Source organism: Orcinus orca, chromosome 8 (genome assembly GCF_937001465.1).
Source record: "Orcinus orca chromosome 8, mOrcOrc1.1, whole genome shotgun sequence".
Lineage (NCBI taxonomy): Eukaryota > Metazoa > Chordata > Mammalia > Artiodactyla > Delphinidae > Orcinus > Orcinus orca.
The window spans coordinates 94,832,763-94,859,236 of record NC_064566.1 but is presented as its reverse complement, the minus strand read 5'-3'; the positions used below and the strand labels follow the sequence as shown (position 1 = coordinate 94,859,236).

The 26,474-nt window shown below is 53.6% G+C and overlaps 1 protein-coding gene across 2 annotated transcripts; it reads left to right on the top strand.

Moving 5' to 3' along the window:
- Nucleotides 1-678: 678 nt before the first annotated feature.
- On the top strand, nt 679-23,751 carry SCN4B (sodium voltage-gated channel beta subunit 4). 2 transcript variants are annotated; one of them, XM_049713779.1, is made up of 5 exons: nt 679-849; nt 12,499-12,671; nt 13,635-13,863; nt 15,585-15,714; nt 20,095-23,751. In XM_049713779.1, the coding sequence occupies exons 1-5, from the start codon at nt 798-800 to the stop codon at nt 20,186-20,188; spliced, it is 678 nt and encodes a 225-aa protein (XP_049569736.1). In that variant the 5' UTR covers nt 679-797; the 3' UTR covers nt 20,189-23,751. The 2 variants fall into 2 exon arrangements, with proteins under 2 accessions (XP_049569736.1, XP_049569735.1); XM_049713778.1 differs by lacking the exon at nt 679-849 and adding an exon at nt 3,962-4,916.
- The last annotated feature ends 2,723 nt before the right edge of the window (nt 23,752-26,474 follow it).

Here is a 26,474-nt window from a genome sequence, read left to right as displayed (position 1 = left end):
CTGGCGCTCTGCACCTTTTTACGCTTCTGGTTTGGTCAGTCTGTCCCAGCGCCCAGTTCAGCGGCAGGACCAGGTCTACGGTTCCAGGAGGACATCTAGCCATTCAGCGGACTAGGCAGTCCCCCTACAATGAATGACAAACCTTCCCAATGCCTCCGACCCCCAGCCCTCCTGAGCCCCCATCCTCCCATGATGGACAAGCAGTGGGGCATGGTAATCCATGAAACACAGAGGTAAACACAGCTCTGGGGTGCTGGGTAGGGTGGCTGAGACCCTGCCATGGGGCTTCATGCCCTACCCCAAAGTGGCCCAGAATAAAGGGATGCCCAGGACTCACCCCATCTCTGAGCTGCAGTGAGGGAAGCAGACGCCTGCTCCTGCCAGGGGGCACATGCCCCTCTCCAGCTTGGGACTGTCCAGTGAGCACCTCCCTGGTCAGGATGTTTTAGCTCCCTCCTCCCTCTGCCCTCCTCCTCCCAATGAGCTCATCTGTCTGGGGCTCCCCACCCCCCTTTGCCTGAAGGGATGTTTGGAAAGAACCTGGCAGAAAACAGAAAAAGAGGAAGGGAGGGATGGAGGAGGTGCGTGCGCCCAGAGCCCTTAGAGAAAGTGGAGATGGGTGAGGAGAGCTCAGGAAGAGTTCATCGCTGCTCCAGGTCGGATTCGAGGTGGGCTGGGGAGCAGCGGGCGAGGGGGCCAGTACTGGTTCCTTGCTGGGCTGCTGAGCCACGTGCCTGCGGGTTGGTTTGGTGCATGCTGTCCTGTTAACCCCCTCAGCACCTGCCAAACTTCAGTGGATGCTGAGACTGTGGCTGAGGCAAGTGAGCGCTGAGCTGGAGGGCAGGAATGGTGAGTCGGGATGGGCAGGGAACAGACCTAGGTGCATTAGAAGGAGACACCCAAATGCCTGGCCAGGTAGCATCCACCCAGCCCCAACCCCAGAGGCAGAAGGATTTGGGAGCATTCAACTTTAAGTTACTGTATGCAGAGCATCCCGGCTCCTGCAGTTCCACTGTCCTGAGGTTGGGGCCCTGTTGATAACTGGGCTATAAGCTCCTGGTGTCGATCTGAGTGATCTGAGGTCAGAGGGAGAGGGGCTGGGAGGTGGGGGCATTGCGGGGGGATGGATCCCTGCAGAGCTCCCTCTTCTCTGCCTCTCTGAGCCGGGTCAGCGTGGCTGCCGTCCAGCTCCGTTACCTGCAATGCCCCGACAGGAGCCAAGAGGGCTTATGCGGGAGGGGGAGAGGCAGGCAAGGGCAAGGGCAATAGGGGAGCCAGAGGGGGAGGAGGCTCCCTGCCAGGCTCTTATTACTTAGAAGGAACTCCTCCCAAAATAGCTCTGGAGGCCTCACCGGAGCTCTCCCTTCCTCCCCTGCCGGGGTCTTGGCTAGCTTTCTGAGAATTGACAGAGATGGAATCTTCCACCTACCCGTCCTGGTGTAGGTGGAAGGTGGGACCACCCCCAGGGTTGAGTACCTGCCTGGATAAAAGCATCTCCCGGAGGCTGGGAGCCGGAGCTCGGCCCCCATTTCTGCCCGTGTCACTTCCCCACCACACACTGAACCTCATACCTGCGCTGCTTCCTAGCTCCCATCCTGGCCCTGAGGTGGAGGCGGAGGGCAGGAACCCAGAGGCTTGCCTGGTCTCAGAGAGGACTGCTGGACTAACTGCTTCAAAGACCCTGAGCCCTCCCCCGCACACCCACCCCCCTGGAAAAATCTCCTTTCCCCTTAAATCTAGGCCCTATCTCCTCCCACCTGAGAACAGCTTCCTGGCAGCTCCTTGGCTCAGGGTCCAGTCCGTCTCTGTATCCCTGAAAACTTGCTCTTCGAGGTATTTCTGAGACAGGCTGCCCAGGACCCCACCACCACGAAGCCAGCCTGCTGGGCACAGCAGGGGGCTGTGTCCAAAACACCATCCTGCCCTCTAGGGACTTGCAGCCGGAGGTGCAGAAAGGGCCAAAGTGCCCGTCCATCTGACGGATGCACTAGGGTTTTGAGAATTTTTGAGGAAAGTGCTCTCTAAATGTAAAATTCCTCTAGCCGCTAATGCATCTTTCAAGCACTTTTCCTGCCCAGCTGTGGAGCCCTCCTGCTCTCTGGAGGAAAGCTGGGGGTGTGGAGGGAGGGAATCAAATAATGGGGGAAGTTCTAATTCTGACTTTAAGAATCACTTTCTCTGTGACCTTGGGCCACACATTCTACCTCTCTGGGCCTGTTTCTTCATTTGGGAGGCGTGTGGGTTTCCTAAGGACCCTTCTGGCTCTAAGAATTGGCGAGCAGCGAGGCAGCTGAGAAGGTGGAGGGTGCGGAGGAAGCTGGCACGTTTTTGTGTCCCCAGGGTCTAAAGATATCCAGGGAGTGCTGTCCCCTCCCTTCCCCTTTCTCTGGGCAGGGGTCACTTTCCTTCCCTTTGGCTCACCTCCTGTCTCAAATCAGCCTCCGGCTCTGAGAAACTTGACCCCTGCTGTAAAAATAAAGTGGGCAGTGTGGATGTCTGGCCCTGTGGACCTAGTGTCTGGAAGCTCCTGGAGAAGGAGGGGGTAAACGTGCAAACTTGGAGACAGGAAGAGTCTTAGCCTTTTTAGGGCCACAGACCTCTTTGAGAATGAGAGCTAAAATGTACTGCCGGTTGACCCTATGCCTAGAACTCTGTTAGCACTTTTACGTATGATAATATCTCATCCAGTCTTCATAGGTCCACATCTGATGTTTGTGAGGCTTGGGGCAACTGCACAAATGATAATGACATATATGTCTAAATATAAGTTATGAATCAAGATAACAAAGTGTTAAAACTCATCTATTATCCTCCACCTTTGATGAATTTTCCTCAGTCTTGATTTTAAGGCCAGGCCCAAAAGCCATTCCCTGGTCCACTCTTCCCTGGTCTTGCTGTGACAGGGTCTCTCATGCATGCCTGGGAACCCTTCATCTGCATGTCAAGTTCCATCCACTTCCCACCCTCTGTAAACAGCTGCCCTTTGCCCCAGCCTGTGGGTGCACATCCGGCATGGGCAGCTCCTGAGAGGATTGACCCGGGGAAGAGGCCTGCTCGGAATCGGGTCATGTGAACAGGGAATTCCAGGGTCCCGGATGTTCGGAGCATGGTCTAGAAGAGGAGGTGTATAGACTACCCTCCCTTCTGTCCCAGGAACCACTTTTCCAGTGAGGAGGCGTAGGGCCAGAGGAGGGCCAGAGTGAGGCCCTCCAAACTCAGGAGCCCAGGGCTGAGGCCCCTGTTGCCCAGGTCTAAGGGTGGCATTGCTCTTAACAATTGCATGAGGTGAATATCGTCACTTTCACCATATTACAGATGAAGCTGCTGCAGAAGATTGCATAACTTGCTCAAGGTCATACGACAACATATGCTGGAGCTGGGACTTGATTCCCCAGTGCCTAACTCCAGAGCCCCTATACCACTAGCACAGCTATACTGAGCAAGCCTCTCTCCTGGAAAAAAAGAGAGACATTCAGCATTTCCAGTACAACCTCAAGGGGTCCATGATCTCTGAAGCCCCCCAGGGACCCCAGGTTAAGAAGGTGGGCTGTGCGGGGGCAGTAGCAGAGGTCAGGCCATGAAGTGGGAGCAGGTTTCCAGGTCTGAACCAGTCTCCAGACAGGCAAAGGTTGGAGGGTCAGGACCTCAGACAGGCCCTGTGGTGGCAGGAGGGGGCTGGGATGGCGCTGCTGAGGAGGATAGCAGACATGAGTCACCAAACCACCCCAAGTAGCACTAGTCACTTGTAACTCAAGAGGGTCTGGGAAAAAGCCCTCTGACCTGGCTGCGACCCCCACCAAGCCCGGACATCTGCCCTGGGCTCCTCGACCCCCACCCCAAAAGGGAGGCGAGGCCAAGGGAGTCCTCCAGGATTCTGAAGGACTCAGGACACCCTTGGAGGGGGGTAAAAGGGGAGGGTCTGACGGGGGTGGCCTAGGTGGGAAAAATGAGAAGTAGGGGTGCCGCGGGAGGGTGAAGCAGGGCTTGGACCCGATCGGCGGTGTCTGGCCGATTCCCTAACTAGGAGCATCATGATTTTCGAGGAGTCCATGAAGCAGTGGGAGAGGATGGTGGGCGGTGACGGGGGTAGTTTACTGTTGGAAGCCGGGTTCCCGGGACCCTGCACAGCGGGGCTCCGCGAGGCTGCACACTCGCGGGTCGGCGGCCGCGGCGGACAAGCCCGCACACGCCCGCCGGCTGCTGCAGTGCTGGCTGCGGGCATCCGAGCGGTCCCTTCGCGGCCCCGGGAGAGGGAGCCGCTACCCTACTCGTGTTCCTCAAAGCAGAACACCACAGCCTTCCAACAGCCGAAAAGCTCCATCTCTACCCCTCCCCAAACTATCCTCCTAATTGGCAGCTCAGCGCACGGGATGATGCGCGCGGCTGAGGGCGGCCCTGCAGTGCGAAGCCGCAGCCGCCCAGCCCGAGCCGGAGCGGAAGCAGGGGTGGTGGTGGTGGGGCCGGTACGGCTGGCTCCCGGGGCTCGGGGACCACGAGGCGGGGGCGCCCGGGGCTCCGCGGCGGCCACCGCCCCTCCTGCGGCTGGAGCGCTTCCAAAGCAGAGGAGCAGCGTCGCTCGCGTCTGCACTAGCTTGGAGGTCCTGCTGCTCCGGGTCCTCCTCCTTGGGCCCCTCCTTCTCCTCCCCTTGCCCTCCGCGGCTGCTCCCGCAGCCGGCTCCTCCTCTCCCTCCCTCCCCCTCTTCGCCCTTTCCGCGCCAACTTTCCCGAGCCCCGGCCGGCGGCGCACAGCTCCCCGGCAGCCTCGGGGCCGACTGCAGACCGAGGGCTGCGAGCGCGGCTGTGACCTGTGTATCCTGTCCCCGCGCCCCTGGTGCGCTCGGCAGAGAACAGCACGATGCCCGGGGCTGGGCACCGAGGCGCAGCCCGGGCGAGATGGCTGGGCACTGGGCTTTTGGGTAAGGCAGCCCCGGCTTGGTTTCTTCTGCCTCTTTCCCCCACCCTTCCCCCACCTTCCCCCAGAGGAGGAGACACTTAGAAGAGCAGCGCCTTGGACGGGGTGGGCTTTGGAGTGCGGCACGGAATGAGCATCGCGGCTACCGCTTCTTGCCGGACGCGGGCTCGGACTGCTGAGCTCCCTGGGGACCGTGCGCCGTCCCCTGCCCCATCCGGCCAGCCAGCCCCGAGATTAGTTCTTTGCTGTATGTGGTGCCTTCAGCCCCGGGCTTCTAAAGCTGAATCTTGGGGCCCAGAGTTCGGAGGTTTAAGCGTGCTGGGGGAGGGTGTCTTTGCCTTGGGTGTAGGGGATGCCAGGTGGGTTTGCATCCCAACGTGTGCTTGTTCGGATGCTGGTTTCTACCTCTGCCCAGAGCCGTTTGCAACTTGGATGCTTGTTGCCCAGGCAGTAGCGTGCACCAGTTGGGGGTGGGGGAGCTCCCCTTCCTCCTGGTTCTTTTTCTGTTTGACTCCTCTGCTCTCTACTTCCCCCAGTGCCCATTGCCTTCCCTGCAGACTGGATGGGGTTGAAGGGACTTGGAGGACAGTTCAAGCCCCTATTTATTTATTTAGTTATTTTTGGCCCGCGCCTGCTTGCGGGATCTTATTTCCCGGACCAGGGACTGAACCTGCGCCCTCGGCAGAGAAAGCGCGGAGTCGGAGTTGTAACCACTGGACCGCCACGGAATTCCCCAAGCCCCCTTTTAGGAAGGATCTTATCCCTCTTCTTAGGTAAAAATTCCATGGGGGTGTGGGGGGACCTGTTTAGCCTGCTCCTGGCTCTTCATTTTTGGGATGAGTATGAAGACGGAGGGGGCACATCCAGAGGACACAGAAGGAACAGATTATTATCTATTAGTATGCTCGCGATAGTTTCGAGCGTCAAACTCCAACAGATTGGGGGATGATATTTATTAAGGCCAGAATGTAATCGCCTCACAAATCATAGCTGGATTTCAACGTAAGCCGACTCCATCTCCGGCACCTGCACTGCTTCCTGTTTATATTAGTCACATTTGGCTTCTGGCAGCTCCCCCCTCGCCGGGTCAGGCACACCATGTAGGCATTTGGGCTGTAAACAGGGAGACAGAAGCCTTTAAGGGCGGTCACTGCTGCTTCTGCAAATGTAAACTGTGTGCAGACCCGTCACGTTGGCACCTGGTGGAGGAGGGTTGGAGTATGTCTTGCACTCAGGAGCCACTGATGTTATTACATCCCCACAGCTGGATCGAAGTCACTGGTGTTCTCTCTTGTACCTTAGGCACAGATGTGCTGGTTTCACAGTGACCCTAGGAAGTGGGCCTCTGTAGGACTGAGGCTCCTCTTCACGGGCTAGGCACAGGGCCACTCTACACTAGCTGCCCCTCACCCCATCCCTGATCAGCCCGAGTTCCCACTGTGGCCATGGCCGTTTTATCCTCAAATGCGAAGTTGAGGATAAAATGGGTACCAGTCCCTTCCTAAGCATGTAACTGGTAATGTACGTGTCCTACCCACCCCTTCCTGTTCCTTGATTTGCTTAATTACTGTGACCTCTGTGTAATGATCACTTGTGAGGGTGCTATGTTGCCCCACGCTCTTTCCCTTGGTATGTGTTTATTAAGGGCTTGTTTAATGAGAAGGCAATGAAGGAGAGGGTGCTGAGTCCCACTCAGAGGAAGGAAAAGGAAAGGGTAAGTGAGGAGTTCATGGAGAAGAGGATGGGAAAGGGGGGAAATGGAGAAAGACCCCAGGTTTGAATCTGGAACGGGGGATTTGTTCTTCTTCAGGAGATGCAGGCCTGTGGGGTCTCCCGAGCCCTAATGCCTGCCTTGGCTGGTGGGACCAGCATGCTAGGTAGACCCCAGGTACAGATCCTCCCGCTTTGCCCTGTTGCTGTGGGTGTAGGGCTCTCTGCATAAGCCACGGGCTGGCTGCACCAGTGCACCCGTTCCGTGGCCTGCAGGAGGAGGGATGGGCACTCTGCTTGGACTTGTTTGCAGAGCTGGTTTTGTTGAGCATCCAGTGTTGTCTCAGGGGCATGTTTCTATCCCGGCAAAGCCCCTCGGTGTGGGCCGGAAGGAGGCAGGTTGCCTAGGGTGAGGGAGCTGAAATCTCTCCTCTGTCTCTGGGCCCAGGGGCCTTCCTGGCTCAGCCTTGCCCCCCCCCCCACGGCCCCCAGGGCCTGCACCCCAGGAGGGGTCTTGTCCTGCTGACCTCGGCCCACTTTCTGCCTCCCAGCTCTAACTTTGAGCCTGTCTGACTCCCCCGGGGGCCAGAGTGTATCAGCTTCCTTATTAATGTCAGCTGTGATTCCACCTGCCCTGCCAGGAGAGCCCTGGGAGCTAAACTTAGAGAGGGCACCACGCTGCCCCTCTTTCCTCCCTCCACCCCAAGGTGGGTGTCACTGTCCCCGGATGTGGGAAAAGGTGGCAGAATGTTTCCGCCTTGGCATTTGCCTTGGAAGGTCTGATGGTAGCCCTGAGATCCCTGCTGGTGTATTTAATGATAACATTTGCATGTACCCAACACATTTTTACTTTAAATGGGAGACCTGAGTCAATCCTTAGACAAAACCGCAGCACCAGATGATATAGGAGGGGGCCGATCAGTAAATAGCAAAGGAAACGGCTGCTCTGAGAGTGGCTCCATGGTTAGGGTCTTTCAGTGAGCAAAGGCAAGGCTTAGGGGCTTAGGATGGAATTCCACAAGATCATGAGTAGGAGAACTTGTTCATCAATCCCACGATGCCAGAAGGAGGCCCTCAATCTGAAACACACACAAGAAATTCTAGAGAGTTTAGTTTGGGACAAAGCAAAGGAAGTCCTTTATCTAATCTAAGGAAATAACCACATGGAAATAATTACCTCCAAGAAGTAATACAAGGTGAAAGTATAAAACAGCGTGTGAATGGCCTGGAGATATTGTTGACTGACACTGGTCATTGGGGTGCCTTGGTTACATCTAGACCTGTGATGGGGGCCACCTCTGTCTCCCTCCCTTTAAACACTATCCTCCACCTGCAGAGTGCCCAGGCCAGAGGATGGACTCACTGAAGCCCTTCTTGTGGTTTTTTTTTTTTTTTTTGCGGTACGCGGGCCTCTCACCGTTGTGGCCTCTCCCATTGCGGAGCACAGGCTCCGGACGCGCAGGCTCAGCGGCCATGGCTCACGGGCCCAGCCGCTCCGCGGCATGTGGGATCTTCCCGGACCGGGGCACAAACCTGCGTCCCCTGCATCGGCAGGCGGACTCTCAACCACTGTGCCACCAGGGAAGCCCCCTTCTCGTGTTTTATAAGCTCATGTTATACCAAGCTCAGAAGGTAGGAAAGACAGCCATCCCTGGTTTGGGGCTATGGCACCTCTGACTTTCTCAAGGTCAGCGGGCAGAGTGGGGCCTGCCTTGTGTCTGCTGACCCATCCACCCTGGCTGAAGTACCTCTCGGGGTCCTCTAGTGGATTTATACCTGCCCCTGCTCCCTCCTCTCCCCGCAGCGCAGGCTCTCAGGGGAGAAGGTACAAGAGGCAGGCCCCTGGGCTTTCCTGTGCACGAGTCTCCCAGACACAGCCGGCAGGACTTTTGCCTGCTGGGAGGGGCGTGCTGTGGAGAAGCCAGGCTTGTTTGGCCTCTCTGATGCCTTAACTCGGGCAGGGCTCTGAACTTCTCCGTGGAAACGTCTCTGCCTTTCCTTTGTCCCCTCCGGGCTACGATGGAAATGGCAATGCTTCACTCTGAGAGTCGGGGAGTCCCGATTGTATTAGAGTTAAGTCATCCACATAGGCACACACTAATCAGGCAGAAATGTGCACTGTCATCAGCCAGACCTTAAAGAAATACTTTTCTCCTCTGTTCTGGACTTTTTTTTTTTGCTTCTTTTTTTTTTTTTTTTGCTTCTATTTAAAGCAGTCAAATAATTTCACTTTTGATGTGTATCTTTGGTGCTCTTGGAGAGCCCATTCTGGCTGAGGTTGGGGAGAGGGATTTGGCCCCTGACTTGCATTCCCCGCCACCTTCCCCAGGATCCTGAACGCTGGAGGCTGCCGGTGTGGTGATCCTTGGAGCACATGCTCAGGCCCCAAGGGAGCACTGTAGCCATCAGGAAGCTGCCTTCTCCCGAGAGCTTCCCTGTCACAGCTCTGCACTCTGTTCCTTGGTTTGCGGGGGCGGTAGGGGGTGAGCAGCAAAGCTGGGGTCTCCGATCAGAAGGCCATCTTCTAGGCTGGAGGGTGATCTCATGTCTGGCTCCCATCCCTAGACCTCTGGGGCAGGGGGTTGGGGGAGGGGAGAGATAAAAAGAAAACCAAGAGTGCTAAGGAGAGCTTGGCCCTGACAGCACTGTTCTCTTGGAGAGGCACCGTCACAAAGGGGTGGACAGCAGAGTGCCGTCGGTACACTGCTTATTCCACTCACCAGTTGTGTGGCCTTGAGCAGGTTAATCTCTCTCAGCCTCTTTTCTTCATTTTGTATATTGGAGATAAAAATAATAACTAACTACCTTATAGGATTATTATGAGGATTAAATGGGACAGTGCATGTAAAACGCCTGTCCTATTTTATAATAGGTGCTCAACTCAGATTCACCATTTATTATGTGGCCCTGGGCAAGTGACTTAACGTCTCTGAGCCTCAGTTTCATTGCCTGTGAAATAAGAAAAATGATACCTACCTTTTGGCATTCTAATAAAACTTGGAGTTAACAGGTAGCAATCCTCTTGCACAGTGGTTCTCAAAGTGTCATCCCTGACCACAGCATTCCCTGGGACCTTCTTAGAAATGCAAATTTCCAGGCTCCATTCTACATGCTAGATCAGTAACTCCCCCACAGAGCTAGCTGTAATTGCCCTCCAGGTGATTCTGACGCTCTGTGAATTTGAAAGCCACTGCTCTAGAACAATTCCTGGCACAGAGGAGCTGATCAAAGAATGAAGGCTAATTGAAATGACCTCTCAGCACTAATTGGAACCCAGCAGGTGGGCAAACCCTGCTGCTTAAGGATGTAAGGAAGGACTTTCTTGCTTTGGGGCTTTGGGATGCTAGAAATGTCTCTTTTTTTTTGATCTTAGGTTAAGTCACCTAACCTGTCTATGGTCAGTTGCCGTGTCTGTAATAGGGAGGTATCACAGTACACCACTCATAGCATGGATGTGAAGGTTAAATGTGCCTGGCACATAGTAATTGCTGAGTAAGTATCAGCAGTTGTTGACAGTGGCAGGGGATCCTGGACCCGGGGTGTTATCTCTGAGCTTCGTGGTAAGAGCAGTCCACTTTGCCTTCAGAAGTGAAGTGGACATGGAGAAGCTGAGGGGGGCCCTGAGAGCAGAGTTGGGCTGCCAGCTCTCCTTGGAGCTCCTCTTATTTATTTATTTATTTGGCTTCGTGCAGCATGTGTGATCTTAGCTCCCCACCGCCGGGGAACTCCTCCTCCCCTATTTAAAAAGCATCGCCCATGTGGTACCAGGCATCATTATCTCATGTGGGCAAAACAAGAGGAAGCTGGTTTATGATGTACCACGAGGGAATTAAGTTTGACGAAAGAGGTCCTTCCCTGAGATGAGGATGGGAGAAAGAGCAAGGTTGGTGGCCTTTAAAACAAAGACTGACCCTGGCTGTCTTGGGAACCAGGGCAGTTCTGGGAATTGCCTTTAGAGCTGGGAGCTGACCTGGCCTGGAAGGGTTCTCAAGTGGCTCGGCCACTAAACCCAGTCAGTTCAGCCAAGTTTCCTCCCCTTTTAGGTCTTGGTTGTCCTGTCTTTAAATCAGGCAGTGGCAACTTAGTGTCTGTAACATGGATCAGTCTGGATCCTTTAGCTCTTACACTCTGGGAGCTCTAGGCTGGAGGTCCAAGTAGTTGAGAGAAATTACAGTCTGGGAAGAGATGCCAGGGAAACTTTGGCATAGGAGTTGGTACAGCCAGATGGATGCTCTCAACTGCCCACTAGACCTGGGGTCAGACCCCAGTTCAGATTTCAACTGCCTCTAGCAGTTGTATGACTTCGGCCAAGGCACAGGGCACTTTGCTCTTCTAAGCCTCATTTCTCCCACCTGTAAAATGTGATTAATAAGCCCCCCTTACAGGTGTGAGGTGAGGGTGATATGAGATTACTCACACATAGCCTTAGCAAGCATCCCGGCCCAGGAAAAGGTCATTATTCTTAGGATCACTGGAAACCTGAGAAGGACTCCCTCTGAGTCCTCACCCAGGGTGACCCTGGGTGCCTGGTTCATCTAGGGGCAAGGAGAGCTACTCTCTGATTCCGACACCCCTCTTCCCCATGACCTTGAGGTACGGTGGACTATCCTCAAGGACTTTGTAGGACAGGAATTCCAGGTTTCCTTACAAGAACTCATGAGGCAGAACCCGGGGGCCACGAGTGGAAATTCACGATTGCCACCTGCTCAAGCGGTAGGGGTGGTTTTGATGCGAGGGTGTGGGAAAGAAGCAGGGGCGGGGGTGTAGGGCTCGGGGGATGTTCCCAGGACAAGAGGCCGCAGTGGGGCTGCGGGGAGTGGGGGGCAGGATGGGCCACTTCGGGTCACGAGGGGACGGAGTGTGCAGCGCCCTCTCCAGGCACCCCGCTTGCGTGCACCTGGTTGCCCGCAGTCGGCTTCCACAAAGCGTCTTCCGCCCTGACTTTCTCTGTTATTGCTTTATCCGTTCGGTTCTCGCTGCTGCTGACCTATGCCCAGACGTGCTCTGTTCCACCCCACCCCTCTGGACGCCATCCCGCCCTGTCTCCCTTCTCTTCTCGGGGTCCCGCTCGGTGGTTCAGCAAGGTCCAGCGCGAGGCTCCCCTCTACCTCTCCGCCCCTTGGGGCCGGTGGGAGCCGCCAGGGTCGGTGATGAGTGGCTGCTGCCGTTTTCGTCTTTTTCACCTCACGGGACCCCCTCAGCCTCCCAATACCCCACCCCCAATCCCGGAAACGTAACGGGGATGCCGCGCACAGCCCTCGGGGAAATTCCCAGCGCGAACGGGAGGCGCGGGTCCTGCCCTTGGGGGCGATGCAGGGACCGCATCCGCAGGTTAGGGGGCGAGGACTCGCGGCATGGAGGCAGGGGCCTGGGTTTCCTGGGTTGGGGTGACTCCTGGTGGTCACTTAGAATGCCCCAAGGGCTGCTAACTGGCTCGGAAGTCCATCCAGCTCAGCCCAAGCGGGAGAATGAATCACGGCGGTGGCCCAGGCAGTGTACGTTGAAGTAAAGAGAACCATCTTCCTGATATTGACACCAAGGGTGATAGAGACCTCTCAGCCTGACCAAGCCACTCCACCCTATCCGAGAGGTCCCTTCCAGGCCTCCAGCCTGGAGGTTCCGATGGGTTTTTTTTTTTTTTTTTTTCCGGTACGCGGGCATCTCACTGCTGTGGCCTCTCCCGTTGCGGAGCACAGGCTCCGGACGCGCAGGCTCAGCGACCACGGCTCACGGGCCCAGCCGCTCCGCGGCATGTGGGATCCTCCTGGACCGAGGCACGAACCCATGTCCCCTGCACCGGCAGGCGGACTCTCAACCACTGCGCCACCAGGGAAGCCCCCGATGGGGTTTTAAGGGAAGTGGTGCCCCTCACACAGGTCTCTTCCTGGTCCCTGTGTCCCTGTCGCTGGAGGTATCTGTGGGAAAGGCCGCTACCATCTACGCTGTCAACGGCACGGAGATCCTGCTGCCCTGCACCTTCACCAGCTGCTTTGGCTTCCAGAACCTGCGCTTCTGGTGGTCCTACAACAGCAGTGATACATTCAAGATCGTAAGTAGGCGGGGAAGGGACAGGACAGCTCAGATCCTCCTCCCTTCCTTGTCGCCTCACCCCTGCCTCCCATCCCAGGCTCTGGTCATTTCTGGCCTGACCCCACGGTGATGGTCCCCAGGACCTTTCGTCACCTTTTCTCCCAGTATTGTTGTCGGAGCCTGTCTAGAAGGATCTAAGTGGGAAGGATGCTTAGATTGTGTTCCCAGAATTTGGGGTCTGTTGGAATTCTTGGCTAGAGTCCTCTGTCTGGTGTGAAGAAATACCTGAAACTTGGTCAGCTTGTATAAAAATTAATACTTTAATATAAAAAACAGGAGAGACAAGACCTTTGGGAGACTTGGAGAGGGGGAATGAGGAGAGTCCAAATCGGAGGAGGGCTGGGGAACAGGCCTTGGAAGGATGGGAGGGCAAGGTGGAGAAGAGAAGGGGCCAGGGCTGTGGCCACGGGTGGGGATGGGGCAGTCAGCAGGTGTTTATTGAGTACTCACTCTGCAATCTAGTAGGGGACCAGCAGTCACAAGACACCAACTCTGGATGTAATTAGATGCTGAATTCAGAGGGTACCGATGCACAGTGCTGTGGGGTCGATCCACGTCCTGATGGAGGGTCAGAATCGGACAGATGGGATGTGGCGTCAGCAGAGGCCGGGGGGAGCGATAGAGGGAAACGAGTGTGGTATTTGCAGCATTCGTTACTTAAAAGGCTTCTATGAAGAGAACAGTAAAAGCATGCTACATTCTAGGGAGACCTTAATAACAGAAAGTGGGTTTAGCCTGAAGCCAGGAAAATCCAGGTTAGACAGGCAGAGCTATCGATACTGGAAGGAAACGACCGGGGGAGGGCTCTTCCTGGACCTGGGCAGGGAGATACCCAAGGAGTGGGCTGGAGTGACGTCATGACTCTCAAAAGGACCTTGATTCTTTCTTGGCCACCTCCTGGCTCCCCTCTTCCCCCCCACAGCTCATAGATGGGATCGTGAAGAATGAGAAGTCAGACCCCAAGGTGAAGTTGAAAGATGATGACCGCATCACTCTGGAGGGCTCTGTGAAGGAGAAAATGAACAATATTTCCATTCTGCTGAGGAACCTGGAGTTCAGCGACACGGGCAAATACACCTGCCACGTGAAGAACCCCAAGGAGAATTATCTTCAGCACCAGGCCACCATCTTCCTCCAAGTTGTTGATAAACGTATGCAGTAAGGCCTGGGACAAGGGCAGTAAAGTTGGAAGGACGGGGGTGGGGGTGGGTACCCAATTCAGTGTAATGGTGAAATGGACCACGTTGGTGTTTTCTTTCGCTTTATGCTTTCAAGAGCTACTGGAGTTACATCTGGAAGCTTGAATAACTTAGCTTGAATACTTATTCTGCCCCTGAATAGCTTGTGATATACGTTTAGGCCTTCTGAACCTTGTTTTCCTCATCTGTAGAATCTGCATTCGCTTAGGGTTGTTGTGAGAGTTACAGAAGCTACTACACGGCAGTGTTTTGTAAAGTTCTCCGTATGTGCTGATTATTACTGTGGATTCTGTTAGCGACAGCCGATTGGATGCCAGGCATCAAACCAAAGAGTGCTGTGAATGATACACAGTGTTCTTTCTCGAGGAATTGACAGGTCAGGGTAGGACAGCAGACAGGTAAACACATAACTGAAACAGGGGCAAAGCAGGTAGAGGCACAGGTACCCGACTGATAAGAATGATCTCTCCCTCTGGAGCTTAAGTCCCAGCTGGTGGGGTTTCATTCTGACACAGGTGAAACAGACGAGGAAGCGTGTGATGAGGATGTCACCTGATCCCGGACACTGGAGGTGTTTAGGGAAAGGGCTGGAGGAGTTAGGCTGGGTGGGCATCTACGAGGGGGGAACCTGGAAGGCTAGGGAGGTGCAGAAGCAGAGAAAAAGGAAGGAAATCTGCTTAAGGATCCTGATCGTGCTGTGTTTCTTGTGTGCCTGGGGGTCCACTGCTCCCTAGATGGTGTGGAATTTCTACAGAGGAGATGCTCATGATTCTGGAATTTTTTATTTTTATTTTTTAAATTATTTTTTTTGCACCACGCGGGCCTCACTGCTGTGGCCTCTCCCGTTGTGGAGCACAGGCTCCGGACACGCAGGCTCAGCAGCCATGGCTCACAGGGCCCAGCCGCTCCGCAGCATGTGGGATCTTCCCGGACCGGGGCACGAACCCGGGTCCCCTGCATCGGCAGGCGGACTCTCAACCACTGCGCCACCAGGGAAGCCCTGGAATTTTTGAAGTTAGGGCCATTAGGATTCTCAGGTGGATTGGATATGGGGGTTTGTAAAAAAGAGAGGAGTCAAGAATGACTCCAAGGATTTGGGCCAGAGCAACTAGAAGGATGGAGTTTTCTCAGCAGAGATGGGAGAGACTGTGGGTGGAGAAGGTTTGGGAAGTCAGGGGTTCAGTTTTCAGTTGAGGGAACTGAGGCTAGAAGAGTTAAGTGACCAGTTCTAGGTTACCCCCTAGTAAGTGACCATGGAAATCCTGTAGTTGAAATCCAGACTACCTGGCTCCAGTGCCTTCTGATCACATAAGAGATGTCACAGGGAGATTCTCAATTTCTTCTGCATGGGCAGCGGAGACCTAGGAAGAGGCAAGTGAAAGTCTCATGTTTGAGGGTCAAGTCAAACCTGGGTGCTGTGGTCCCTGAGTCTGAGTTATTCCAGAACTTGTGTGGGTGTCTGCGGGAGGGCGTATGTGCAGAGTGTCGGGGGAGAGGGCCGTCTTCCTGTTATGCCCTAGCCTGATGGGTGCCATATTCTAGCTTCTCCTGCTTCCTGCCTGAGGTGGGCATGTCCCAGTTGCCCAGGTTGGAGGCTCTGGAGCTGCTGGGCTGCCATGGTGACTCCTGTTCCCCTTTTCCACCCCCCTTCTCTCCCTGCTCTGGCCATGAAGTGGAAGAAGTGGACAACACAGTGACACTCATCATCCTGGCTGTTGTGGGCGGGGTCATTGGGTTCCTCATCTTCATCCTGCTGGTTAAGAAGTTCATCGCCTTCATTATCAAGAAGACTCAGGAGAAGAAGTGAGTTGACTCCTGTCCTCCCACCAGCCCACCACCCACTCTCATATTATAGGTGTTCCCAGCATCTTCTCATCCACCGTCATCTACCCCATCTGCCCTTCATCCTTCTGCCTATCTCCTAATCCCAGCCTCTCTTCCTAATTCTCTCACTCTCTTCCCTATCCCTGCCACCCTCCTCCCATCTTCCAGCCCCATCCCTAATCTCACTTCCTTTTCCCCATCCTCCCAGTAGGTGTTTGTTAATGCACTGACTTCACTGAGAACATAAATACAACCCACTTGCTCTTCCTCATTCCCCTGTCTTCCTGCCCATCCCATTAGCCTGTCTCTATTTGTACCACCTAAATCTAAAGTCCTACCAAAGGCTTTAAGATGCCTTTTTTTTTTCAGATCAGGGAAAATATAAGATTCCATGTACAGAAGCTCTAAAATGGGAAGATCCTTCTAGGGTGATGGGAGTCTCTTATTGTGAAATTCTGAAAATCCTAATGAGGGAGATAAAAACAGTCTGAAAAGGCTGATATGGCCGCCTAGGAAGCCCTAGGATAAATTCAGGTATAAATCAGATATCTGTAAGAGGAAGGGGAGGAAAGATGGGGAGGTACAAAGGGTGCGACCCAGGCCCAGAATTGCCGGAACAGGCAGGCTCCAAAATTGAATGTTGCAAAACCAGAGCAGGCAGAAGGCATTTGAAAGTTGTGTTCTTGGCAAGAAAGATGAGATGAGGCAGGCCTGCCATTGGAGCAGAGAGGGTGAGAGTAACAAGGAGAGGAAGAGAGAAGGGGGAGATGCTCTGTTGGTGTTGGCTTCATTCTGCTCTGTTGAGAAGAAAGAATTAGGCTTGAAAGGGCAGAAATTCCACTGGTAAGAAGGGAAGGCAGCTGATGGCAGGGAGGGACTTTAGAGAACGGCGGAGGGGAGGGGGAGCAGGGAGGCACTGGTTGAGATGATGAACTCTTGGGTTGTCCACCTGTATCATGGCCAGAGGCTGGGAGGGTTTTGGAGATCTGAAGAGGGGCCAGGAGCATGGAGCTGGACCAAATTCTGTTTTTAACCATCAGTCTGACTATTGATGGCGAGCAAATTTGGAGAACACATTATTCAGCATATGGTTTAAAAGCACTTAGAAAAGAAAACAGTGATCCTTGGGAGCCGCCACAAGTTCATCCAAAACAAGGCAGGCTAACATTTTCTGGCTAGCACACAGCTGGATCAGGACGCTACAGATAGTAATACTTCCTGTCATTCACCGCATGCCTACCGTGTGTTAGGTACTCCAGCAGGCATTTTTAAAATAAAATATGTACAATTTTATTTTGAAGTTGAGCAAAGTGAGGTTCAGAGTGGTTTAGTGACTTGACTAAGGCTAATAAGTGATAGAGTTGGGATTTGAATCCTGACTTGTTTGCTTTGAAGCTTCAACCATTGCCACCATACCCTGCTGATTCATGCGGTGGATCTAGAGTTCAGTCAGTCGTTCTTTCATTCGGTGGCTCTTTTTGAGGTGCTGTGTGCAAGGTACTGGGCCAGGTGCTGCAGAATATTCTGGAAGGAATGAGATTCTGTAAAGAAGACATGTACACAAATCATTGTAACATGAGGCAGAGGGATTAGGGCCAGTGTAGAGGTGTGAGAGAATGCCGCAGGGGTTCAGGAGAGGATGAGATACTAGGGAAGGATTTCTGGCCAAAGAGACATTTGTGATCAGCTTTGCAAGATGGATATGATTTAAGCCCTGGGGAGGGTGAAGAGAAGGGTGTTCCGGGTGGGGAACACTGAGAGCAAAGACAGAGAGTCTGGGAAAGGAGCATGTTCTGGGGAACAAGGCATTTATTGTTGTTGTTGAGAGAGTGGGGGGGTGTGATAGGGAGGAAGGGGAGGAAAAACCTGCGAAGGGGGTTGGGACAGACTCTTGAGGACCTGGGAGTCCAGGCTGAGACTGGCTTTCCTCTGACTGCAGGGGAGCTGGGGAGGGCTTGCAGGGCCTGACTCCATCAGAGGACCCGGAAGAAAGGGTGTGGCCTTGGTGGGCACAGGGACCGGGTGGGGAGGTGGGAGACAAGCCACGGGGAAGCCTGAGGAGGTTCTCTGAGCAGCAAGGAAAGCCTGAATAACAGCAGAGATGTGGCTTCTTCCCGAGAAGAAGGGAGGTGTGGGGCAGCAGCATCTCATGATCAGTTCTGGGCTTTCACACGTGGGTGCAGTTCCCTCTGCATGGAGTGTCTCCTCCCTCTTTTCCTGCTGATCTTTCTTGGTCTCAGCTTAAAGGACACTTCCAAAGAGGCTTCCCTGACCCTAGAAGGAGCCTTCCTAGGTTGAGTCCCTCCCTGGTATGCCCCCCATCCTATCATTTACCACATTGTATTGCAATTACTTGTGTAATAGCATGTCCCCTGGAAGACTGCAAGTGTTTGGAGAGCAGGCACCATGTCAATTGGACACCCTTCTAGCCTGATACGGTGCCTGGTAGCCAGTAGGGTCTTAGTAAAGAAATATTCTTAGTAAAGAATTGGCCAGGTTGACTATACCTTAGGTATTGAGATAGATAGATAGATAGGTAGATGATAGATAGACCCATCTGAATAGAGGTCTTTAGTGGTATGTCACAGGGCTCTGTTTGTTCATTGTTATTATTAAGACTTGAACTACACTAGGAGTGATATAAGAAACCTAGCAACTATATTGGATGGAGAACAAAATTGAGATCTAGGAGGATCTTTTTTTTTTTTTTTGATTGAAGTGTAGTTGATTTACAACGTTGTGTTAGTTTCTGGTGTATAGCAAAGTGATTCGGTTATACATACATACATATATATTCTTTTTCAGATCCTTTTCTATTATGGTTTATTACAAGATATTGAATATAGTTCCCTGTGCTATACAGTAGGACCTTGTGGTTTATCTATTTTATATATCGTAGTTTGTATCTGCTAATCTCAAACTCCTAATTTATCTCTCCCCCTTTGGTAACCGTAAGTTTTTTTTTTTTTCTATGCCTGTGAGTCTGTTTCTGTTTTGTAGATAAGTTCACTTGTATCATATTTTAGATTCCACATATAAGTGATATCATATGGTATTTGTCTTTCTCTGTCTGACTTACTTCACTTAGTGTGATCATCTCTAGGTCCATCCATGTTGCTGCAAATGGCATTATTTCATTCTTTTTTATGGCTGAGTAATATTCCATTGTATACATGTACCACATCTTCTTTATCCATTCATCTGTGGATGGGCACTTAGGTTGCTTCCATGTCTCGGCTATTGTAAATAGTGCCGCTGTGAACATTGGGGTGCATGTATCCTTTCGAACTAGAGTTTTCTCCAGATATATGCCCAGGAGTAGGATTGCTGGATCATATGGCAACTCTATTTTTAGTTTTAAAAAACTAAACCTACATACTGTTTTCCATAGTGACTGCACCAATTTACATTCCCACCAGCAGTGTAGGAGGGTTCCATTTTCTGGATCTAGGAGGATCTTAAGAGGCTGGAGCTATGGACTAAATCTTGCAAGATGAAATTGATGAGGACAAAATGTTAAGTCCTTCCTGGAGGCCTCAAACCCAGGTATAGAAGCCCAGGGTGAGGCTAAGATGTAGTTTAGCGACAACAGCAGTGAAAAAGACTTGGAGGTTTTCATGAGCTGAAAGGTCGGAGTGAGGTAGCAGTCAGGTCTTCCCTGGAGAGCCCTGTGCAGCCTGGGCACTGCTGTTGGGGGGCGTTATACTCAAACTGGAGCATGTCCAGCACAGGGTGGCCAGGGTGTTGATGCTCCTGGGGGGTGTCTTCCACCTTCTTCCATCTCTCCATCTCCATCTCCATCTCTCCTTCCTACTGCCCTGTCCCACCACCCCCTGTTCACATCTGCTGTGCCCCTTCCATCTCGTTCTTCTACCTCTGGTCACAGTGAGCTTCAGGAGGAAGGGCCTGCGGGGCCCTGGGTGAGGAGCGCTTTGCCCTTGGCATACTGCCCACTGGCCTGTACCCTTCACCTGGGTTGGCACAGCCGGACAGTTGCCCCTCAGCACTGATCCCTAGGAACAGTGCCTGGCACCCTTGCCTTCTGCCACGTTGAGATGACTGGGTGATGCTAGGCTTACTGAGACCTTCCTGTGGGTCAGGCACTGTTCCAAGGGCTCACTGACTCCTCCCAGCAACCCCATGAAGAAGGGGCCATCGTTATACCCATACTATAGATGAGGATATGGAGGAAGAGAGGTCAGGCAACCTGGCCTCTGGCTACCGTAGCTCTACAGAAGGCCAGGGAGAGGGTCCAGCACTGGCCCAAGGCACCATGGCTCCTCCTCTACCATTTACCCATCACTTGGGTTCCTCCTCTCACCAGCACCCCCCTCTCTCCTCTCTCCTCTCTCCTCTCAGGAAGGAGTGCCTCGTGAGTTCGTCAGGGAACGATAATACAGAGAATGGGTTACCTGGCTCCAAGGCGGAAGAGAAAGCACCAAAAAAAGTGTGAGCCCTGCTCGGGGCCAAGCAGCCGCTGGGAGCCTCGCTTTCTAACGATGAAACTGATGCCTGAGCCGTGTCCGTGAACCCACGTGCCTGAGACATCTGCTGCTTGGCTCAAACTGTAGTCTTTCCGGGCGGGGAGAAACTGGGGTCCTGTCCAGCCTGCCCCACCCCCTTCCCCCCCAGGGCTCCCCAGGGACAAGGGCTGGCCAAGGGAGGGGCCCTGTGGAAGGTTCAGGAAAGGAAAGGAGGGGCTGGAGTGGTGTGGAGGGCCGGTCCCCCGACACCTGGGTGGATGGTCTCCTTCAGTGTCCCAACCCTGGACAGGGAATGCCTTGGTTTTCCTCCAGATGTCTCTTTGTGAGAGACTTGGGGGGTTGGGGAGGGCTGCCCCAGTAGCTGGACCCTGAGTATGGAGGACTAACCCTTCTACGGTGGGAGTGGCCAGAGGACTCTGTACGGGATCCGAGGGTGGGAGGCTGCTGGAGGGTCCTACAGTGAGAGGCTTTGATGGATTCCTGCTGCCCCACGTCCTTCTAGTGAGGAACTCCCCTTTCCCCCCACCCCTGGGTGCCTGCCTGCCTGTCTTGGTTCTGCCCCCACCCCCAGACCCCAAGCTGCTCAGTCTCTGAACCCTCCCAGCTAGGGCTGCCACCCTGGTCTTGGGGGGTCCTAGCCCACCTAGTCTGCTCCTCTGATCTCTGGGCCCTGAGGGCTCGTGCAGGGGTCCCTCAGGCCTTCCTAGAGCACTGGGGCGCCACCTACACCTTTCCTAGTATTTCTCCTTGGGGGATCAGAGCTGCAGAGGTGGGCCTCTTGGCCACGGAACGCTCACCCCAGCCCTGCCAGCGCTGGCTGCCCCTTCTCCTCGGCATGGCAGGACCATGGCCACTGCTGGGAGCTCGCCGCCAGCTCCACGCTGCTCCTCTTCCCCTGAAGCAGCAGGTGGCGCCATCTTGCTTGAGGAGCTGCTCCTGTGCTCCTCCAGCTTCTCCCTGCCCAGGGCTGTTCATCTCCATCCCTGCGTCAAGGCTGGCCTGCACCTCGGGGACCCTGTTGCTTTGGATGAGAGGGCCCTTGGGTTTTCTGTCTGCTTCCTGCTCAGCCGTGCCCCGCTCTCACCCCAGGGTTGGGGAGGTGCAGGGAGAGAGTGCCCAGGGTTTTCCTTTGCTTTTCCACGCACTGGTTTGCACACCCCTCGCGTGTGGGGCTAGACTGTGCCTTAGCTCCTGAGTCCTGGCTCATGCGCTCCCTCTCCGCTTCAGCCCCTAGGGAACAGCCAGCTCTGGTGGGCCCTGGTGAGGGTCCCGCTGCCCTCACCCAGGGTCAGGCAGGGGACCAGGGAGCTGGAGTTGTGTCGTTAATAGCCCGCAAGTGCTCCCGTGGGCCCCTTACAGGCCATGTCATGGTATTGTCCCTGTGGGGTTGGGGAAGTGAGGGTGGCCGGGGCTGTGATCATGGAGGAATCCGCCATCTGCTCCCACCCCCTCGCTCTCTTGTTGAATTCCTGACACTCTGTCCTCTGGGCCCCTGGGAGGGATGAGAGGGGAGTAGCCCCCTTTTCCAAAGTGTGTGGGGACTGCCTGAGGACCCTCCCTGCCAAAAAGCAGCGGCGAGCGTCCCCAAGGGTGCAGGTTTGGGGAGGGGGAACAGGAGTGCCTGCAGGGCAGCCATGGCTGTGACCTGTGACCCTTGCCCAGCCTGAGGAGCTTGCAGGGTCCCACTGAGATCTGCCTCTGTCCCTTGCGGCCTCCTCCACCCATCCTGGGCTCAGGTTCAGATTTTCCTGGCTTTGGGAGCAGACAGACAAGAGCCACCAGTCACTCGGGAAACTTCGTAGGCTGCCTTCACGCAAAAGTGCTTGCTTCTCCTTTCCCAGCGTTAGCATTTGGAAGGGCAGAGTGTCTTGTGCTCCTCTTACTCCCTTGAGAGGAAGCCAAGGCGTACAGAGTGGGGGAGAGGAAGAGCATCATAGGCGGGTCATGCACGTTCTCTGGGCTCAGCTTTCCCTATCTATAAAATGGGTGTAATAATACCTACCTCGCAGGACTGTTGTGAGGCTCGGCAGGTTTTGGTTTAAAAATCGTTTTTGGCTTGGACGGGATCTAGCAGTCCAGGTGTCATAATTGGAGGGATTGTTCCAATCTGTCCTGTCCTCATCTCTGTGTCCCATCCCCATAGTTCACACACACACACGCACACGCACACACACACGTACACACACTCTCTCTCTTCTCTGTCTCTCTCTTCCCACCCCTCCCCCTTGGAATTATTTTAGTCTTTGTAATGTTAGAACCCTGGCTCTGATGCTTAAAGTTTCCTGTGCATGGCTTTTGTTTGGTGGTTTTCAGTAGAGGTGATTGGGGCTGTAGCGGGGACACTTTTGGCTGCCCCAGTGCCTGAGGGCTCTACTGACATTTAGTGAAGGTGGGGGCTGAGGATGCTAAACTTAGTCCCCACCACAAACACTGTCCTGCGCCAAGGCCGGGGTTATAGCCATGGAGAAACCCTGGCATGAATTTGCCGTAGAAGATGTGTGGGCAAAGCCATCTTCCCAGGCAGACCCTCAGCAAGTGCAGGTCTCCAGGGGCTGGTGAGGGTGTTTTCAGGGCCTGTGGGCTAGAGAGAGCCATTCACAAAGTTGAACTTGGGAGCCCTGGACACACGCATCTATGCTGACAGTAAGGTCAGGAGACCGTAGACAAGCGTTTCCCAGCTCCCCGTCCTTGACCCCGCATAGGACCCGAGCATTCCAGGCCTTGGGATTCTCCTGGTGCAGGAATTGAGCAGAAGGCAGCCAGAAGGAACCTGGGGTGCTGGAGAGGTCTGGGAGAGGGGCCGGTAGAGCTCAGGGAGGGGGTGAGAGCGAGCTCCTGAGATGGGGGCAGCTGAGGGTGCGCCTGGGTGGCGTGCGTGTGTGGAAATGCATGACTGTGGGGTGGGTGGGCCATGCATGGACGTCGGGGTGTATGGAGGTGTGTGTAAAGGCTGAGTGTGCCTGAGATGGGGGAGGTTCTGCACGTTTCAGGAGCCATCTTCCCTGGCCAGAGCTATATCCGTTGGGGCACCTGGAGGCTGAGAAAGGATAGGAGACAGAGGGGGAGATCAGCCGCGCTCCTGGGCTCCATAACGCCGTGACTCTGTCTCATTGTCACAGACAGATGCCATCAGAGTGCTGGGGGGAGGGAGTGCCAGGAGGGGGCTCTTCTCTGGGGAAAATCCTACAGCTTCACTTTACTTTGTCCCAGGTGGGAGTCCTTACCCTCCCACCCGATACACAGTGCTTTTGACTATCTTATGCATGGTTTATTCCTCTGCCTTGGATGACAATACTCATAGTCAATTTCCTATGTAACTATAGATCGAAACAATGCAGCACAAACGGGCCTTGGGGGGCCTCAGATCTGCAGGTGCCTCCTGGGAGGCGCAGATGTGCACACACCCAGCACTGACTTGTGTTCAAGCACAGAATGAATGTGATCAGACTGTCTTGCCTTGACAACATGTTTTGCATTGTAGAGTTTTATCTAGCTTTGCCTTGGATGAAATAAAAATTATGTTTAATAGAAACGGGTTGGGGTTTCTATTTCTGGCTGACTGGAATTTGGGGCCCAGTTTTATTACTTGCCAGCCAAGCCTCAGTCTCCTTGTGTCTGAAACGTTCCCTGCCTTGGTGAGATAACAGATGTAAAAAGTCTAAGGATGCCCGGCATATTCACAGGCATTCAGGTCGTATTAGTGCTGATAGTACTTCTTCTCTGGAGAAGCTGCAAAGATGGCCCTCTAATATTGGAATCATTGCCAGGGCCCTCCCTGTACCGATGACCTTGGCAATGATTCTGGTACCACTAAATATCATCACACCCCCTTCCCCAGGCCCTTCCACCCCAGATTAACATTTATATCCAGGTGAAATCTTCTCAAATGTACAATGTAAACCTTAAAGAGGAAAAGCACAAAACAATTTACTGACTGGCATATGTGGGCACACTGAGCCCTGCTTGTCTGGTCCCTCCAGGTTGCTGTTTTAGGGGACAAGCTATCTGGGGGGGGTGAGGGAGGGAGGAAGTTTAGGCTTATATCCCAGGAATGACTCTACCCATGCACATTTCATATTGTTCATCTTAAACCACTTGAGTCTGTGGTGTAATAATACCTACCTCACAGGACTGTTGTGAGGCTTGGTTAATCTATAGATTAACCAAGCGCTCATGCCTTCTTTCCAGCTGCTGGGCACAAGGCCAGGCTGGGAAAGAATTGGGACTATGTATGCGTGCATGTGTGTGTGTGTGTGTGTGTGTGTGTGTGTGTGTGAGTGTGTGCTTGTATTCATGGATTTTATCATACCACACTTTCTCACCATACCATATCCTTCTCTGCAATGGATTCCCCTAAGACTGCATCTCAAAGGGTTTCAAACACTAAGTCCTCAAAGATCTTGTCAAAAGACTCTTCTTCCTCAGTCAAGGGCCCCAGCAACGCAGAAGTCTGTGAGGTCCCCAGTTTCAGCTGACGTCCCTGACAGCACTCTTTTCTGAGCTCTCAGCTAAAGTACCTGCTCTGTGCTCTCACCCTGAATGGACCCGTCACCTGGGTCCCCACGCCACTACTCACCTGTCTTCAGGTACAGCTTGTGGCCTGGGACCTCCTGCCACCTTCTCATCAGCTATAGACCTGTTGGATATTGAAGTTTCCTGGTCCATGTCTGAGTTTATAACACTCTTGGAATGCTGTTCATTGAACGTGCTGTTCTCCACGTAAGGATCAGTCCCAAGGCCTGGGTAGGTTCCCATCATTGCTGTTTCATCCCTACTTCCTCTCCCCATTCAGCTGTCATCATAATGGATAGATGAACAATTGTGTCAAAGCCAAATTAGGAACGGGACTGTCCTGGGCAAACCTGGACATACGGTCACCGGTTAAGGCCATACTGACTCAACTAGGACAAAAATACACATAAATTATGTGTTCTTATTTGAGCTGGTAGCAGGCACAGAGACCAGATGGACTATTCTGAACTAGATGCTCTGCTAGATGCTGATATTACTAAAATGGGCTAAATATTGACCATACTCTCAGGGAGCTTATAGTCTCCTGTGATTGAAATAGAAAACTTTTAACACGATGCAAGTTTGCTTCTCACTTGTGGGTCTCCTGTCCAGGATGCTTTCCACATGTCACTTGGAGGCGTTGCATCTTACTTTGTGGCTCTGCCCTCCTCTGGGTCCTTGAAGCCTTTTCCATGCAGGTGGTGGATGTGAAAGGTGAGAATGAAGATGGTGTGTTGGAAGCTTTATGGGCCAGGCCTGGAAGAGGACCACGTCATTCTGCCCACATGCTCCTCCACAGGGAGGCTGGGAAATGTAGTTGCTGGGTGCCCAGGAGAAAGTAAAATGTGTTTTGGGGAACACAGAGCAGCCTGTGAGATGACAGGGGTTCAGGTAGCTGCAAGAGGTTCAGCTGCAGCTGCAGCCCCGATGGTGTGGTGGGGACTGGAGATGGGGGGAGCAGGGCAGCAGGGAAGCAGCCCCGATCCTGCGGGACTTCCAGGCCATGCCAGAAGGTTCACGTTGTATTTTGTAGGCTATGGGGAGCCACTGGAATATTTTAGCAGGGGAGAGACAGGACAGAGTTCGAGAGGGCAGGAGACAGTGAGCGTTGTGCTGCGGATTTGGTTGCCCAGGCAAGAGATGGTGGCAGAAAAGGGATGGAGAGCAGTGCAAGGGTTGCGATAATCAGGGGAGTAGAATATACAGAGCTTGATTTTAGGGGTCTAGGAGAAGACGGTGCCAAGGATGGCTTCTAAGCTCCTCTTGCAATGAGCGGGTACTTAGAGGTAAGTTTGCCCTGAAAGGGAGTGGAGGGGAACAGCGTGTTGGGCTTAATGTGCATTTATGGAAGTGGTGAGTGTGCCCCCAGGATACCAGAATAGTAGACAGTTGTAAATAAGAGTCTAGGACTTAAGAATAAATGGTCTGTTTGGACCACGGGGAAGGTGGGCTCATCTAGGGAATCTTGGGCTCTGACACTCAGTGGCTGGTTGAAGGAAGGCGAGGCCATAAGGGTGCGATGAGGGCAAGGCCAAGTGATGTCTTTGAGGTCAAGGTAGCAAGGAATGTTAAGAACAGAGTGGCCATCGCTAAGTTAAGGATCAGTCCTTATGAAGGTCATCGGTGACCCCAGTGAGCCCAGCACAGTGGAAGGGGAGGGCCAGGTGGCAGAGGCAGAAGGAGCTGGATTCCAGGGTGTGGAAGAGTCAGTGGGAGGCACCGGCACATGAGGTTATAATTTCA

Coding starts and splice junctions, on each gene's coding strand:
- SCN4B (XM_049713778.1), top strand. CDS start 4,856: ATGCCCGGGGCTGGGCACCGAGGCGCAGCCCGGGCGAGATGGCTGGGC. Junction 4,917..12,498: donor GCTGGGCACTGGGCTTTTGG/GTAAGGCAGCCC, acceptor CCCCTCACACAG/GTCTCTTCCTGGTCCCTGTG. Junction 13,864..15,584: donor CCTCCAAGTTGTTGATAAAC/GTATGCAGTAAG, acceptor CTGGCCATGAAG/TGGAAGAAGTGGACAACACA.